At 37.0% G+C, this 14,124-nt stretch overlaps 3 protein-coding genes across 5 annotated transcripts; 2 read left to right on the top strand and 1 right to left on the bottom strand.

Moving 5' to 3' along the window:
* Nucleotides 1-267: 267 nt before the first annotated feature.
* On the bottom strand, nucleotides 268-5,523 carry LOC101208896. Of its 3 annotated transcripts, none has more exons than XM_031885695.1 (2): nucleotides 4,441-5,523; nucleotides 268-789 (listed from the first exon to the last, which is right to left on the bottom strand). In XM_031885695.1, the coding sequence occupies exons 1-2, from the start codon at nucleotides 5,296-5,298 to the stop codon at nucleotides 742-744; spliced, it is 906 nt and encodes a 301-aa protein (XP_031741555.1). In that variant the 5' UTR covers nucleotides 5,299-5,523; the 3' UTR covers nucleotides 268-741. The 3 variants fall into 3 exon arrangements, with proteins under 3 accessions (XP_031741555.1, XP_011654586.1, XP_011654587.1); XM_011656284.2 differs by having other exon boundaries at nucleotides 268-843; XM_011656285.2 differs by lacking the exon at nucleotides 268-789 and adding an exon at nucleotides 2,504-3,254 and having other exon boundaries at nucleotides 4,441-5,521.
* LOC101209545 (NDR1/HIN1-like protein 26) lies at nucleotides 1,767-2,564 on the top strand. The gene has a single exon (XM_004145909.3). The coding sequence runs from the start codon at nucleotides 1,833-1,835 to the stop codon at nucleotides 2,469-2,471; it is 639 nt and encodes a 212-aa protein (XP_004145957.1). The 5' UTR covers nucleotides 1,767-1,832; the 3' UTR covers nucleotides 2,472-2,564.
* A 1,769-nt stretch (nucleotides 5,524-7,292) lies between the features above and the next one.
* LOC101208166 (NPL4-like protein 1) lies at nucleotides 7,293-13,439 on the top strand. Its single transcript, XM_004145904.3, has 2 exons — nucleotides 7,293-8,605; nucleotides 12,910-13,439. Exons 1-2 carry the CDS (start codon nucleotides 7,625-7,627, stop codon nucleotides 13,162-13,164), a joined length of 1,236 nt encoding a protein of 411 aa, XP_004145952.1. The 5' UTR covers nucleotides 7,293-7,624; the 3' UTR covers nucleotides 13,165-13,439.
* The last annotated feature ends 685 nt before the right edge of the window (nucleotides 13,440-14,124 follow it).

Consider the following 14,124-nt stretch of genomic DNA (forward strand, 5'->3'; position numbering starts at 1 on the left):
TTTAACACCATTCATCATAATTAAGTGCATTATATTGCATCTTTTTTTTTCCTCGTTTGTCTCTGTTAGTTATGCAAACCTTGTGTTCTAACTTCAAACTAAACAAAAGAAATTTCAGACAAATTGACCACACACTCATGAATAAATAAAGCTTCCACTTTTGTTCCAATATAAACAAATTACAACTAAATAAGAGAACTTTATTCCAAATATAATTTTTCTTCTACGTTAGAAAGAAAAGAAAAGAAAGGTTATCTAAAAGAAAGATAAGAAATCAATAAAGGGATGCTTTACTTGGTTGGTTTGTTTTTTATTGAGGGAGAAAAGGCAAAAAAGCTACACTATCACAACAAATAAAGTTAACCCAAAAATTTGAAAGTCATTACACTGTCCATGGTCCACATGAATTTGAAAATCAACCCTGAAATATTCTCCACTGACCCACACATTTCGTTTCAATCAAGCACAAGCCATTAGCTGCTTTTCGGGTTGGTTCATCGGCGTGGGATTTGGATCAACAAGGTGACTCAGCTCCGATGCATACATTCTGAGACGTCATTTCCTTAAATCAACCAAAATTCGGACCAATACCTGGAGTTGGAGTTGGAGTTGGATCGCCTTGGCCTTGCCCAGTTGGGGCCTTCCATTGTCCTCTTTTCTCCTTTAACTATTTGAAGAGTGAACAAATTGGATAAAGAATGCTTTTAATCCTCATGATTTGACCAGTGTGGAACTCAGCCTCTAAACTCGCTTTTCCTCGGCAAGATACTCCGCTAATTCAGCGACATCCTGATTTCAAATTAAAGTTGGTGAGAGATGGGAATGGGACTTCTCCAATTTTGCCTGCAAATTAAAGTTGTCAAAAGGTTGCACTTTAATAATTCACCAATTTGTCAATGTTTAACTCGATGGCAAACTTTTATTAAATAAAATAATATTAATATTAATAAGATGAGTAAGTATTCATTTATCTTGTAAGGATAATAAGATTGCTTCTATCCATGAACATATCTCTGCCCTAGATTGCATTAAAAGAAGAGTATAAGTAAGACTGTAAGAGCCTACAAAACAAATTATGGGTGCTTGCCGTTTGTTTCTCCTTGTACAATTGTATGGAAAGCTACTATTAAGCATCAAACACTTTTTTTTTTGGCTTTTCTCTTGTTTGTATCTGACTCTTTGTTCTCAATGGTGGTGAGAGTTTAAAAGGAGGTGGCTACATTTGGGGAAGTCTAAATTAAAGTTAAAAGACAAAATTAAAAATGAATTTGAAAGCTATAGACTGTCATCTTTTGTAAAAGGAAAGGTGAAGCTAATGCAGTAATGTAATGAATTAAGTTGATAGTTTCAATTATTTTTGTAGATGATTGAGGGGAGTGGGCCCTGAGATATTGTTAATTACTTTTTCTTGGTTTCTTCTAACATCAAAGTAATCATCCCCAATAAAGAAGGGAATTGGAAACATGTTGAATTAGTTTTTAGAAATTTGGGGTGTCCAGTGGGGCAAGAAAGTCGGGCATTTGGTCGTGTAATTATTGGAGTTAAAAAGTTGGGTTGGAGAAGTTTTAGAAGTGTATGCGTGTGCGTGCCCGCCACCCCAACCCCCACTACCACTACCAGTACATAATGAAGCCCAGTCCCTTTGTTAATTATTGCTACTTTTTCTTTCTTTGTGTGTGTAATTGTGATATGTGTGGCCCCCCATGCCGCTACCACACCCTCCTTTTATTATTTTACTCCTCATCTTCTCATCCCACAGATACATGTACATGCCATTTCCCATTTCCCATTTCCCATTTCCCATTTCCCATTTGCGATCAAATTAAAATTAAATGTCTCTAGCACACGTGAAATCCCCCAAACACTGTGCCAATAAGCAAGAAGTGAAGGTTCAAAAGCGCTACAAGAAGCTGTTCCTTGGAGTATCGGCATTTTTATCCACCATTTCCTTGCTGATACTGCTTCTCTGGCTCATCCTGCGTCCCTCGAAGCCAGAATTCAGGGTGAAACAGGCAGATGTGTATCAGCTGAACCTCATAGACGACCTTCACCTCCTCAACTCATCCATCCAACTCACTCTCTCCTCAAAAAACCCCAATCACAGGTTGGGAATATACTACGACAACCTTCAAGTGTACGCCGTTTATAAGGGGCAACAGATAACTCTCCCTACCTCTTTACCTCCTTTCTACCAGGGCTATCAAGAAGGTAATTTGCTCACCGCTTTCTTGGCGGGCAGCCGCGTACCGGTGGCTCCTTCCTTTGGATATGAAGTAGGACGGGATCAGTCGGCGGGGCGGTTCGTGCTCAATCTCAAAGCCATGGGAAGGCTCCGATGGAAGGTGGGGAGTTGGGTTTCTGGAGGCTATCGGTTTAATGTGAATTGTGTTGCGGTGATGCCGTTTGGGCCTACGCTCCCCACGCCTCCACTCACCCTAAACCAACCAGCTCGCTGCTCTACAACCCTTTAAGAGTTTCCTAAATTCCAATTCCATTTCCAACTCCCTCCCCTCCCTTCTTTGCATTCCGTACATAAATATATTTTACATCTCTTCTCTCTTCTCCATCCTCTGTGCATTAATCACTACATAACTATATAATTCAGTCATACAAATACATATACCCCAGTAGTACCAATACAGATATATATATACATATAGTTGTTTGGATTGAAATAACTATCCTCTCATCACTCTATCTACATTAAGTTTGAGCAAGCACCAATTTAATTAATTGATTGTTATGTACTATTTTTTCATTACACATAAAAATACTAATATTCACAAATTATAATGAAATAATTTCATGGCGGGAATGCAAGTTTACAAAGAAAATCTGGAATCTTTTACTCCCTGCTTATATGGGAATGTTTGGTGGTGTCAATAACTTTTGGTCTCCCTCGAGCTATTGGGGTTACCTAAGGTCTACGTGTATGCACGAACGCTTAAATTGTGCTTTAATATTCCTTTGGTGCATTTGTGGAAGCTGCAAAATGACTTTTTCTATGGGAAGGGGATGCCTGATCTTAGAGCCTTAATGAGCTTGATCGAAGTCCATTGTCAGGATCTTATGGGCGGATGAGGATACAGCTTTTAGGCAGCGTCAAGGCTTCCTCAGCGTCGACCCTTTCCCCTCCCAACATCAAGTGCCATCGTTGGTCTCCATCAAAGGTGGGATTATTGGAAGTTGGGATTATTGGGAGTTGAATGTTGATGCAATTGTTTGTGATCATTTTGGTCAGCTTATCTCAATGGCTACAAGGTCGTTGACAAGAATTGAAGTGTTCAATGGTGGATCCAGAAATTTTATTAACATAGAACTTTATAGGTTAGTAAAATAATGTAGAAAAGAAATGTAAACAGAAGACTAAAAGACAGTTGTATCACTATACTAACTTTTAGAATTTGTATTATTTCAATTTATATATATATATATAACATAAAGAACATAAATTTGAGTTACAAAACATTTACAAACCTTAATTACACATATATGAACAATGTGAAGATCTCTAAATATTTCTTGAAATATCAAACTTAAATGCTATTCTCAAACTCATATATTATAATTAGAGAAGATTGCAAATTTGCAAGGGAAGTCGTCCATCATTCCTAGAATGTTGTCCTACCGATAACTTATTAATTAGTCTGAGATTATTTGTCGAAGTCTCACTTTGTTTCCTCTCGTCAAGCTTCCTCTCTTTGAACCAAGAAGCCACTTTGGCTCATGGCTCTATGTCCTTGGTAGGCCTTACATTGACTTCCACAAACGTAATATAGAGAAGCAAGCAAAGGTACAAAATTTCCCATTGGAGTCCTTCAAGTTCCAAAACAACCTCAGTAAATATCAGCTGGGAACATACCACAACATCTACCGGATCTCTTAGAACTCAAGGACACATTTGTACCACCTTTCTGTTCAAGTAAGGTAGTCTGCCAGGAAACATCGTTTTATATAGGGCTACTATAGCATAAAGAGAAGGCCTGGAATGTTGATGAATGTACATCAAGTGAATAATCCAAGTTTCCTAATGTTTCCAGTGCTTCCGTAATATCCATGGGTGCCTGAGTATAGACTACTATACGTACTGATACACTTGTGATCCAAAGTTTATTGCCTTTAATACTTAACTGATATGAGAAGAGTATCTACTCCAATGCCAAACTATGGATGAAACAGGCTATTTATTCCCCCTTACCTTCTGGTGCTGACTGTGTTTGTTTACAAAACATAAGCTTCATTGGGATTCATGTGAAACTAGCTTTTCACCAAGTTAGATCCATTATTAACAAACGGACGAAGAACAAATTGCAGCTTATCGAATTAGATAAACAGAATATATGTATGTGTGTATATATATATAATCATCTTTCCATGTAAGACAGGAAGTAGTAAAGCTGTAGTTCAGTGAACTCAAAAATCCACAGATTCGGGACTGACCCATTTCCAAAAATGCTTCTTGACGGACACAGCGTGGTCCGCAATGTTTGTGTCCTCAGAGTTTACGTATTCCTCCTCTTCCACAGTGCAGAAGTCTCCATCGGGTAAACCTTCCACCCAAACATCCATGGAATGCAAAACGTAACTAGCCGACAAACCAGGGTAGGAAACTGAGTCGCGCTCCTCAATCTTCAATCTATAGGAATCTGGAACAATCCTAACAAGTTGAGAATAATCGGAATCGCCAAGAATGGAACCGAGCTCTTCTTGGACAGCCCGGTAGACGGCAGATTCAGGAGTCTCATTGGGCTTCATTTTCTCGGACAGGGGTCGATTTCGATTCCGTAGGGTACCATCAGAGAGCTGCTGGTGGGATTCAAGAAGAAGTCGGTGATGATTATCAATAATTCGAAGAGAAAGGACATGAAGGGTGCGGATGGGAGGGTTGGAATCGGCAAGGGAAGTTTCTCCTTGGGAGATCTCGAGCCAGAGGTTATGGAGGTTCTTGGTGCCAGGGATCACGCCCCAAGAAGCAAAAGAATGGGAAGGTAGGCGAGGTTGAAGCCATTCGGAGAGGGATTGAGGAGAGGTGAAGGTCAAGGATTTGGAGTTGGAGTTGGGGAATTCCATGGAAATGGAAGGTATCTTGAAAAAACGGCGAGGGTTTAATTGAATAGAGAAAGCAGGAAATTTGAAGGATTTGGAGGAAGAAGAAGAAGAAGAGAGGAAAGCGAAAAGCGATAGAGCCGCGAGGAAAAAGTCGGGAAGAGCTGCCTTAGATTTGTTGAGGTGAGTAAGATTGGAGATGGGCTGCGGTTGTGGGGGTGGAACTGGAGGTGGAGGTGGGGCTGGTGGCATGGCATATCAACGATCATGTCCACTTTGAAGGCGTCGATGTTGAAATAAAAACAAGGCCCCTGCTTTGAGTTCGATACCCGCGTCCATACCACAATACATCAGAAGAAAAACAGGCATTAGAGGGAGAGAGTTCGGTTGGACAATCGCAGATTCGCAATTCAGCGAACTTCTGGTTTAAGAGTGATGAGCCCAATCGTAAATGACCAAAATGGCCTTAAATCCAACAACCTCTACCTCTATATTAACCCAAAGAACACTCATTCACTCGACCTTCGTTTTTACAAAAATATCACTTTTTTCTCTATGTATTTCGTAACTGAAACGAAAGTTTAAATGATGTTTCACTTCAATATTCTATTAAACGCAAGATGTGTTGAACTCAATGCCTTGTAGCAAAGGTTGGACAAGCAAAAGTGAAAATTGGTCGCCTAAAGAACGCAGCCAATAACTCACTGCTTAGGATTTGGACGTCTGGACCTCGTTACCTAAAATTGGATGCTTCGAACTTGGACGCACTAGGTGTCGCAATCCAACATGATTGTGTGGCACTTGTTCTCACTTGAGAACAAGTTATCCAAATCAAATTCAGATAGTCAGTGACAAAGTTTGAGACTTTTGCAACTTCCGACCCCATCTTGAAAAAATGTTTTAGAAAATAGCTTTTTGAGGAATTTCGCAAACATTTGAAAGCATGTTTGAGTTCAAATGTTTGGGAAAAGAAAATTAGCTATAAGATACAAGCAACAAAGGACAACATCTTAATAGCTTTTAACTCGTGAGTGTGAAGGTATGACGATAAGTCTTATCTGAATATAGTACATTCTAGACAAAAAAAAAAAAAAAAAGCAAACTGTCACATTTACACATGCAAAGAGGCGAGCGGTCATACAACATGAAAACTACATATAAACCAAACTAACAAACAAAATAAAATACATAGGATGAAATCATAATAAAGTGAAGTGGAAGCAACATGCGATCATGGACAAGTATGACCATGATATCAATTATGCATCCAAAGTTGCAAAGTTGAAACTTGTTAGGAGAAGGTTAATCAGGGATCACGCTCTCTTCAAGATATTTTGCAGCTATGCCCGTAATACAATAAAATTTTGTAAATGTCACGGGGTTTCCATAATAAAACAGTCAACGGGATCAAATCTATACTAAAATCAATTGAAACACCAACGTCCTTTGGACTATTTCTCAAAAAATAAAGATAGCATGAACACATAAAAGTAAGGACGATAAGTTTTATTGTGATATGAAATAACCAAATGGAGATCCTTGTATAGTGTCGGATGCTTAATGTCTAAGTCCTTCACATATTTTAATATTTAACAATAAAATAAGAAATAACTAGATCATCCCAACAATTATTTCTCAAATAAAAATTACAATTACTATTTGAGTAGCTCTCAATTAACTCTCGAAATCAAATACACGGAATAAAACAATTTTAAACATATAAAAATCATAAAAGTTTGATACCAAACATAAATTTGATGGTTTAAAAATCACTTTTACAAAATTAATTACATTGCACCTAAATATCTTTTTCTAAAATCATCATTCTTTTTTAAATATCTTTTTCTAAAATCATCATTCTTTTTTTTTTGAAGACTTTTATTTATATTTATCATTCTCTCAAAGGAAAGCAATGGATACCATACATTTATATTAAATAAATTGGTAGAAAGTGTGAGTTATAAAATTTTAAAATATTTTCTTAAATTTATTATCATGCTTATAAAAATCTCTCAATGTATAAATTTTTATACAGATTACATAAAGTTTTGAAATTTTTAAAAATAGTTAATTATTTGGATTATCTTTTAAGAAAACAGAAATAGAAAAAAAAAAAAAAAAGGATTTTGAACATCAAAGACTAAATAAGCATATTCTTATAAACGTGAAGATTAAAACTGTGAAAACACACTTTATTCCCAACTAAAAAGGTAAATTTCCCAAATATGATTAGAAAAAAAACTAGAAATCGTCTAGCAAAGTGGAAGGGTCGAGGGGGTTATTTGGTCATCGAATTCCGCCGTGTTAACGGAGATTGTCTATTTCCTGATTCCCAAGCGACCGCGGTATACTTCCGATTTGATATAAATACAATCCCTTGCCTCTACTCCCTTAACAAGAAATTCCCAGAAGATCGTCATACATACCCTTCAAACTTCTCTCTAAATTTCCGTCAGCATTTTCTGAATCCCAACGTCGACTGGAAGTATAGCTGTTTGTTCATCAAATCTCTCTCTAAATAACGATCAATCTCCTCTTCCTTATTCAAATTCACGTTACAACTCCTGCCGACACCAATATGATGCTCAGAATTCGCAGTAGAGATGGTCTGGAGCGAGTCGCTGTAGAAAACCCACACATCACAATCGCTCAACTCAAAGCCATAATTCAATCCCAGCTCAAAATCCCAATCCACAACCAAACCCTCTCCACTAACCAAAATATTCTATTGGCTAAGACTCAGGATGATCTTTCCAAATTCACTGACATGTCTAATCCTAATACCTACCTCTCCTCGCTTAATTTGTCCCATGGGTCTATTGTCTTTCTCGCCTACGAGGGCGAGCGCACTGTTGCTGGGCCTACTGTCCATCCCGCCGGATCTTTTGGCCGTAAAATGACTATGGATGATCTAATTGCTAAGCAGATGCGGATCACTCGTCAAGAAAACCCGCACTGTGAATTGGTTTCTTTCGACCGGGATTGCGCCAATGCTTTCCAGCATTATGTTAATGAAACGCTAGCCTTCGCCGTCAAACGTGGGGGGATGATGTACGGAACCGTATCACCAGAAGGCAAGGTCGAGGTAGATTTCATATATGAGCCGCCACAGCAAGGGACTGAGGATAATTTACTGTTTTTCCGAGATCACGATGAGGAAAGATTGGTGGAAGCAATCGCAGTTGGGTTGGGAATGAGGAAAGTTGGGTTTATATTCACGCAGACGATAAGTCAGGACAAAAAGGACTACACCTTATCCAACAGGGAAGTACTCCAGGCGGCTCAGTTTCACTCTGAGAGCGAGTTGAAGGAGTGGGTGACAGCAGTTGTGAAGTTGGAGGTGAACGAGGATGGGGGTGCTGATGTTCATTTTGAGGCTTTTCAAATGAGTGACATGTGTATTAGATTGTTTAAGGAATGTTGGTTTGAGACGGATATTGGAGAGGATTTTGATCCCAAGCTCTCCAAGATGAAGAAGGACGTTGTTGTTGGTGTCAAAGACACTAGAGATGTTGACAATGATTTTTTCCTGGTCGTCGTCAAGATTCTCGACCATCAGGTTCGTGGACCCTTTATTTTTAATAATCGTATTCCCTCATTCCTCTGCTGTGTCGAACTGTGTGTGTTTTCTCTTCAAATAACGACTCATAATTGCATTCATTGAAATTGTTTCCACTGAATTCTCAGATTTTTGTAAATATTCTTTGTATGTTGCTTCTTTTACACATTTGACTTACCGGGATATCATGATTGAAAGTGAATTGTCAACTTGCTTTGTGAACTGAATGTGTTAGCTATTGGCCGGAGCGTAGGAGTTGGAGGTTTAGGGGGTGGTGTATTTTCCATCTTCTTAGGGCCAGAATATTAGGTAATAATTTTTGGAAATATCAATTTGGTAATTCGTTCATTGCACATTTGCTATTTATTCTACCATAACAGGTTTAACAGATAACTCGGATCAAGTAAGATATAACTGTTGCTTCTATTTTCTCTCTAAGTTCTTCGTTCTTGGGAACCATGGGCCAAGTTGGATCTTCAATGTTGTTTCCAGCTCAAGTTACCAAGGCCTAGACTCCATTCTACTCTTTCGTCCACATCTAGATTGGGGAAGAATGAGAATTGCCTTTTTAAAATTCACTAGTTGCTGCCTACCTCTCCTTTTTCTTTTCAATTCTAGCCCCCTCTTGAAACTGAATTCCTGAGCTCCATAATGATGGTATTTACAATGGGAAAAAGCTTCGTAATTCCTTCTAGTATAACATTTTATCTCTTGGGATCTATTATGTTTTTCTGGCTTCTTTTTCATACAAGAATTAACTGTACTTTTATGCTTTATGTTTCTTCACCTTTTTTATCCTCTTATGAGCTGCTTGACTGTGTATGTTCAAAAAGTTCATATAGCATCCTTGTCTACTAAGTAAATTTTGTTGCATTAATCGTTCCCAAATGATGTTCTTATTACCGATGGGGCTAAGGTGTTGTTTACAAGTTATTGTATCAGTCTTGTCTCTCAATGTCCATATCGTTAAATAATGCATTGGCTAACCAATCATTTCATGTCGAGCTCCTTAATCTCTATAGGGAAAATAAAACGTCACATGATGGTGAAAATATGGAAACTTTGGCCATCCCTTCAGTAGAGGGGAAAGCTATGTTAACCTCATGGATGAGGGTCTTGCTAAATACATCAAAGAGGCTGTTATATCTCTTCTCCCATTCATTCCATCTCAATAATGATGATTATAGGGCTTATTTCTTCGACTCTTAGTAGGCCTTTTTTGTTATACGCTTGTTATGAAAATCATAATTGGTTTCCTATTAAGCCCAAAGATATTTTGTGGACTGAAGTTCCAAAAGGACTTGAAGCTCTAAGAAGACGAAGTTTTGTTTTCTCAAGATTTTCTTTTTCCTGTTTCTGGCATGGTGTTCTGTGCTTCTTGGCATTCAATGTTCCATCTGTTCCCCCCTTCTATGACGTACGAAATAATTTATTCCAGTTTCTTGTCAGTTCAGTTCTCTGTTCTCAAACTTACCTTCCCTGAGGCTTCATATCCATAGACATATACCAGTGTTGCTGGTAACAGCTTCCATTAGCTTTTCTTTTCTTTCCTTCCATATTTGCGGCTACTAAAAAGTTTCCTCTTAATGACCGATGATCCCACTTTGAGGATCCAACCTTTGATATGCCAGACCTTTAGCTCATTTACCTGCTGTCCTTGAATGCAGGCGGATTACAAGTCATTCTCCCCTCACTCACAAACCAAATTTTCTGTGCTGATATTTTTTGCTGGCCTTTATACTTTCCAATTTCTTTTCTACCCACACTGTGAACAAACTCAACCTTGGGCCACTTTGTGATCTTCCTTCTTTTCTTGCTGTCGTTGCACCATCCTGATTATCAACCTTCCTGGTATTGTCTTTCTTGCCATATGACACACTTGATTTTGTTATGGAGCTCTACCTCTTTGTCTTTGCCAACCTAATCTCTCTCCCTCTCTCTTTTTAATTGTCTATTCTTCACTTTTATTTCTCCAAAATTTTTCACTATTGACACATTGAAATATCAAATACATTTACTCCAATTGATTCTTCAGTTGATCCATTTCTTTCGATAAATCTTCAATATCACTTAACGTAAATTAACCTCTAACTCTATATCTGACTCCATGACCAGAAATGAATTACACTACATCAATTGATTGAATCCAAATATGCTAAAAAAAAATATAAAAGGTGACAAAATTGTAAGATAACCAAGTAATTCAAGGTACTTGGACCTCCTTCATTTAATCACACTCACTTAAAGCTTAGCTGACTTAATTTGTCCATGCTCTCATCTTTTCTAATCCCCTCTATTTATAACACACTCTACTATCTTTCTCACAATTATCAATATACTCTCTTGACCTCTCGTTCTCTTGGTGGATTGGGAGCGCAACCTTGAAGGAAATGGAAAAACTCTGTTTTTCTCAAATGGTAGCACTTCTAGAAAGAAAATTAGCAGCTCTTTGGGGAAGGGCGGTTAAGAGGAAATATGGCGTTGATTCTTCAAAAGACATGAAAAACAAGACAAATTTGAGAGGTTTTTATTTGTTTAGTCCTTCGAAGGTGATAGCTAAAAACTCAGATTTCTTTTGGAAAAACATTAGTTTTAAACTAGGTGATAATGACCATGTTTTAGGAAGACAGGCTTGTTAATCAGGCACCTTACAAAAGTTGGTTCCAATTTGCAACAATATAATTTAGGCTAAGATCTGTATGGGGCTGTTGGTGTTTACACCAAAAGGCACGTTAAAAATAGATTAATCAAGGATGTCTATTTGTCCATGGAAGAAGTGATTGATTCTTAGATTTAGGGAGGTGCCCGTTTTTGTTCATTTTTTCTGTATGAAAGTTCTTGTAAGAAAAGTACTTAAAAAGGTTAGATTCTTCCTTTGGACGGTTACTCCCGGCATTAATACTTACGGTAAGGTGCGAAGATAACTTCACCTTAACATTTTTCTTGTAATCCTATTACTTGTGCCAACTGCAGGAGTGAGGGATCACTTCCTCACTTTTTACTTCACTGCAGCTTTGGCAAAAAAGTCTGCAACTACTTTGGTAACTTATTTGGTCTGATATGGTGTTACCCTCTAGTGTTAGATCAAGGGCTGGTGGAGTTTTACTGTTGTGGTTAACAAAGTAATGTAATATGTTTTGGTTCCTTTACTTAATGTACTCTGTTTCTATAGTTTATTTTTCGTTCCAACTTTTGTTCTTTTATTTAGGAGGCTTATTTGTTTGGAGCGTTTGCAAAAATAGCAAAAACAAATTATGATAATATGGTCCATATCACTACATTTTCTAAATTACTTGTTATATTTATCATATTTGCAATATGCAAAAATGAGGTACTATGAGCTGTTTTTTCTAAAAAAAATTTGTCATTTGATGCAATTTTCCTATTTGTTTTTATTGGAGGCTCACCAGCCCCTTCTTTGTAGAACTAGAAGCCCTTCTTCCTCTTGGAAGGATCATTAAGTAAATTTATCTTCTGTGTTTAGAACACAAAGGCTGTTTTGTGGCTAATGTAGAAGGAAAGAAATGTTAGAATTCGTAGACACGTACAATTTCTTTAATTATTTTTGACTTTGTATAGTTCACGGCTTCCAATTGGAGTAGCTGAACACAATTTCCTTTTTTTTTGTAATTGGAGACTCTTATGAATTTTAATGCTTCTCTTTGGATGTTGTTGACGGTCCCTTTTTTCATTATATGCTAGGTCTAGGACATATTTTATTAGATTGGAGTCCTTTTCTCTAGGGTATTCCCTTTTTGTGGGCTGGCTTTTTTTTTTCTCATTGTTTTATGCCCTTATATTCTTTCGATTTTTTCATTGAAATTTGGTCTTAAGAACGAAAAAAAAACAGTTGTTTTTTAATTACTCCACCGGTTCACCCTGCTCATTAATTTTCTTTTTCTTAAGAAATAAAAAATAAAAAACTGTTATACCCTAATTCTATTCTGGTAGCACCCCTCGCATGTAGCTGCTAGTGTATTGGTTTGATCTTTCATTTTTCTTTCGGTGTGTGTGCCAAATATCCTGCTATGTGTTTGAGCGTTTAAATGTGATTATGAAGTTGGATGTGAATCGGCCAACAATTGTAACATTTCTAGTAGATGTGGAGGGTAATTTGATGCGAGAATTGGCCCAAATTTAAACATACAATTGTGCTTGATGAATAATATGAAAATAGGAAAAAAGAACTGCAGACAAGTCAAGTATTCTTCATTTTTCTAACTTGATACTTCAAATATAAAAAAGGTAGAAAATTTTAAATTTGGCCGCTTCTAACTGATGTTGATGACAACTTTGTACTGCAGGGTCCACTTTCGACAACATTTCCTATTGAAAACCGAAATGTTCCAGTGACCATGAAGGCATTGAAGAATCACCTAGACCGTTCAAAAGGGCTTCCGTTTGTGAAGCGAATTTCCGATTTTCATTTGCTACTGTTACTAGCCAGGGTGTTAGACGTGAGCTCTGACGTTCCTGCACTGGCTGAGTGCGTTCAGACCCAGACAGGCGTACCTGAAGGTTACAAAATATTAATCGAGTCTATGGCAAGTGCTGCTTGATATACATAGTGTCAACTATGACTGGTTACAGGAGCTTGTTCTTGATTCTCAGTTACTTTCTATCGTCTCTCTTATCAACTTAGAGATTGTAGTTATATTTTAACATACTGTCATCTAAAAATGGTTTTATGATAATTTATGTCATAACAAAATGCCTTCTTTGTGTCATGGGGGAAAAAAGGTCACTTATGTCGTAACAAAATGGCTTCCATAAAAAGTCTTGTCTTGGACTAAAACTTCACGAGTAATGCTATCTATGGAGTTTTGGTCTTAAACTTTTAATTACTTACCTTATTGCTAAAATGGGTTTTTCCTAACTAAAATTTTTGTTTGTATAATTTTTTTTTCTACTGGATAAAAATATGAAACTCAATGATTTCCCTTACTTTTCGTAAGTTGTTCTTTACTGTTCTTACATAGGTTTTGAGGTCCCGTTTTAACTACTGTAGTGTATAAGTTTGATGATCTAATTTTCAACCCTACACCAGTTTTATGGTTCAATTCTTTTTAGTACAACAAAGTTGTGGGTATGGAGTATGGAGGTTGAAGCTCTCATTTCCATTGGAAAATGGATGATCGTACTTCATTTTTTTAGCTAATGGTTCAAATTTTATTCTTGCAAAATTATTCAAGACAAGTTTTACTTCATGCTATTTTATATTGTTTAGGTTTTAATGTTATTTAGTTATATTTATTTTATTATGTAAAAAGTATAGTGTTAGGTTGTATTTAACGTATTTCTAGTTCTTATTGTAATAGTTGGAAGGGTGTTTAGTGACCCATAGCAAGATTAGTTTGTAACAATTTAAACTTCATATTTGGATTGAGCGAGTCTAATATGTAATATAAAATTAGGGGTGACCATTATAGGACAACAAAAACTTATTGAATCGATGGTCGTCGAAGATAAGTAGAGGTTTTATTGGTGTTGGAAAAAAATCGAAATCGACAACAATTTTG

This window comes from Cucumis sativus, chromosome 5, assembly GCF_000004075.3.
Source record: "Cucumis sativus cultivar 9930 chromosome 5, Cucumber_9930_V3, whole genome shotgun sequence".
NCBI classification, from domain to species: domain Eukaryota; kingdom Viridiplantae; phylum Streptophyta; class Magnoliopsida; order Cucurbitales; family Cucurbitaceae; genus Cucumis; species Cucumis sativus.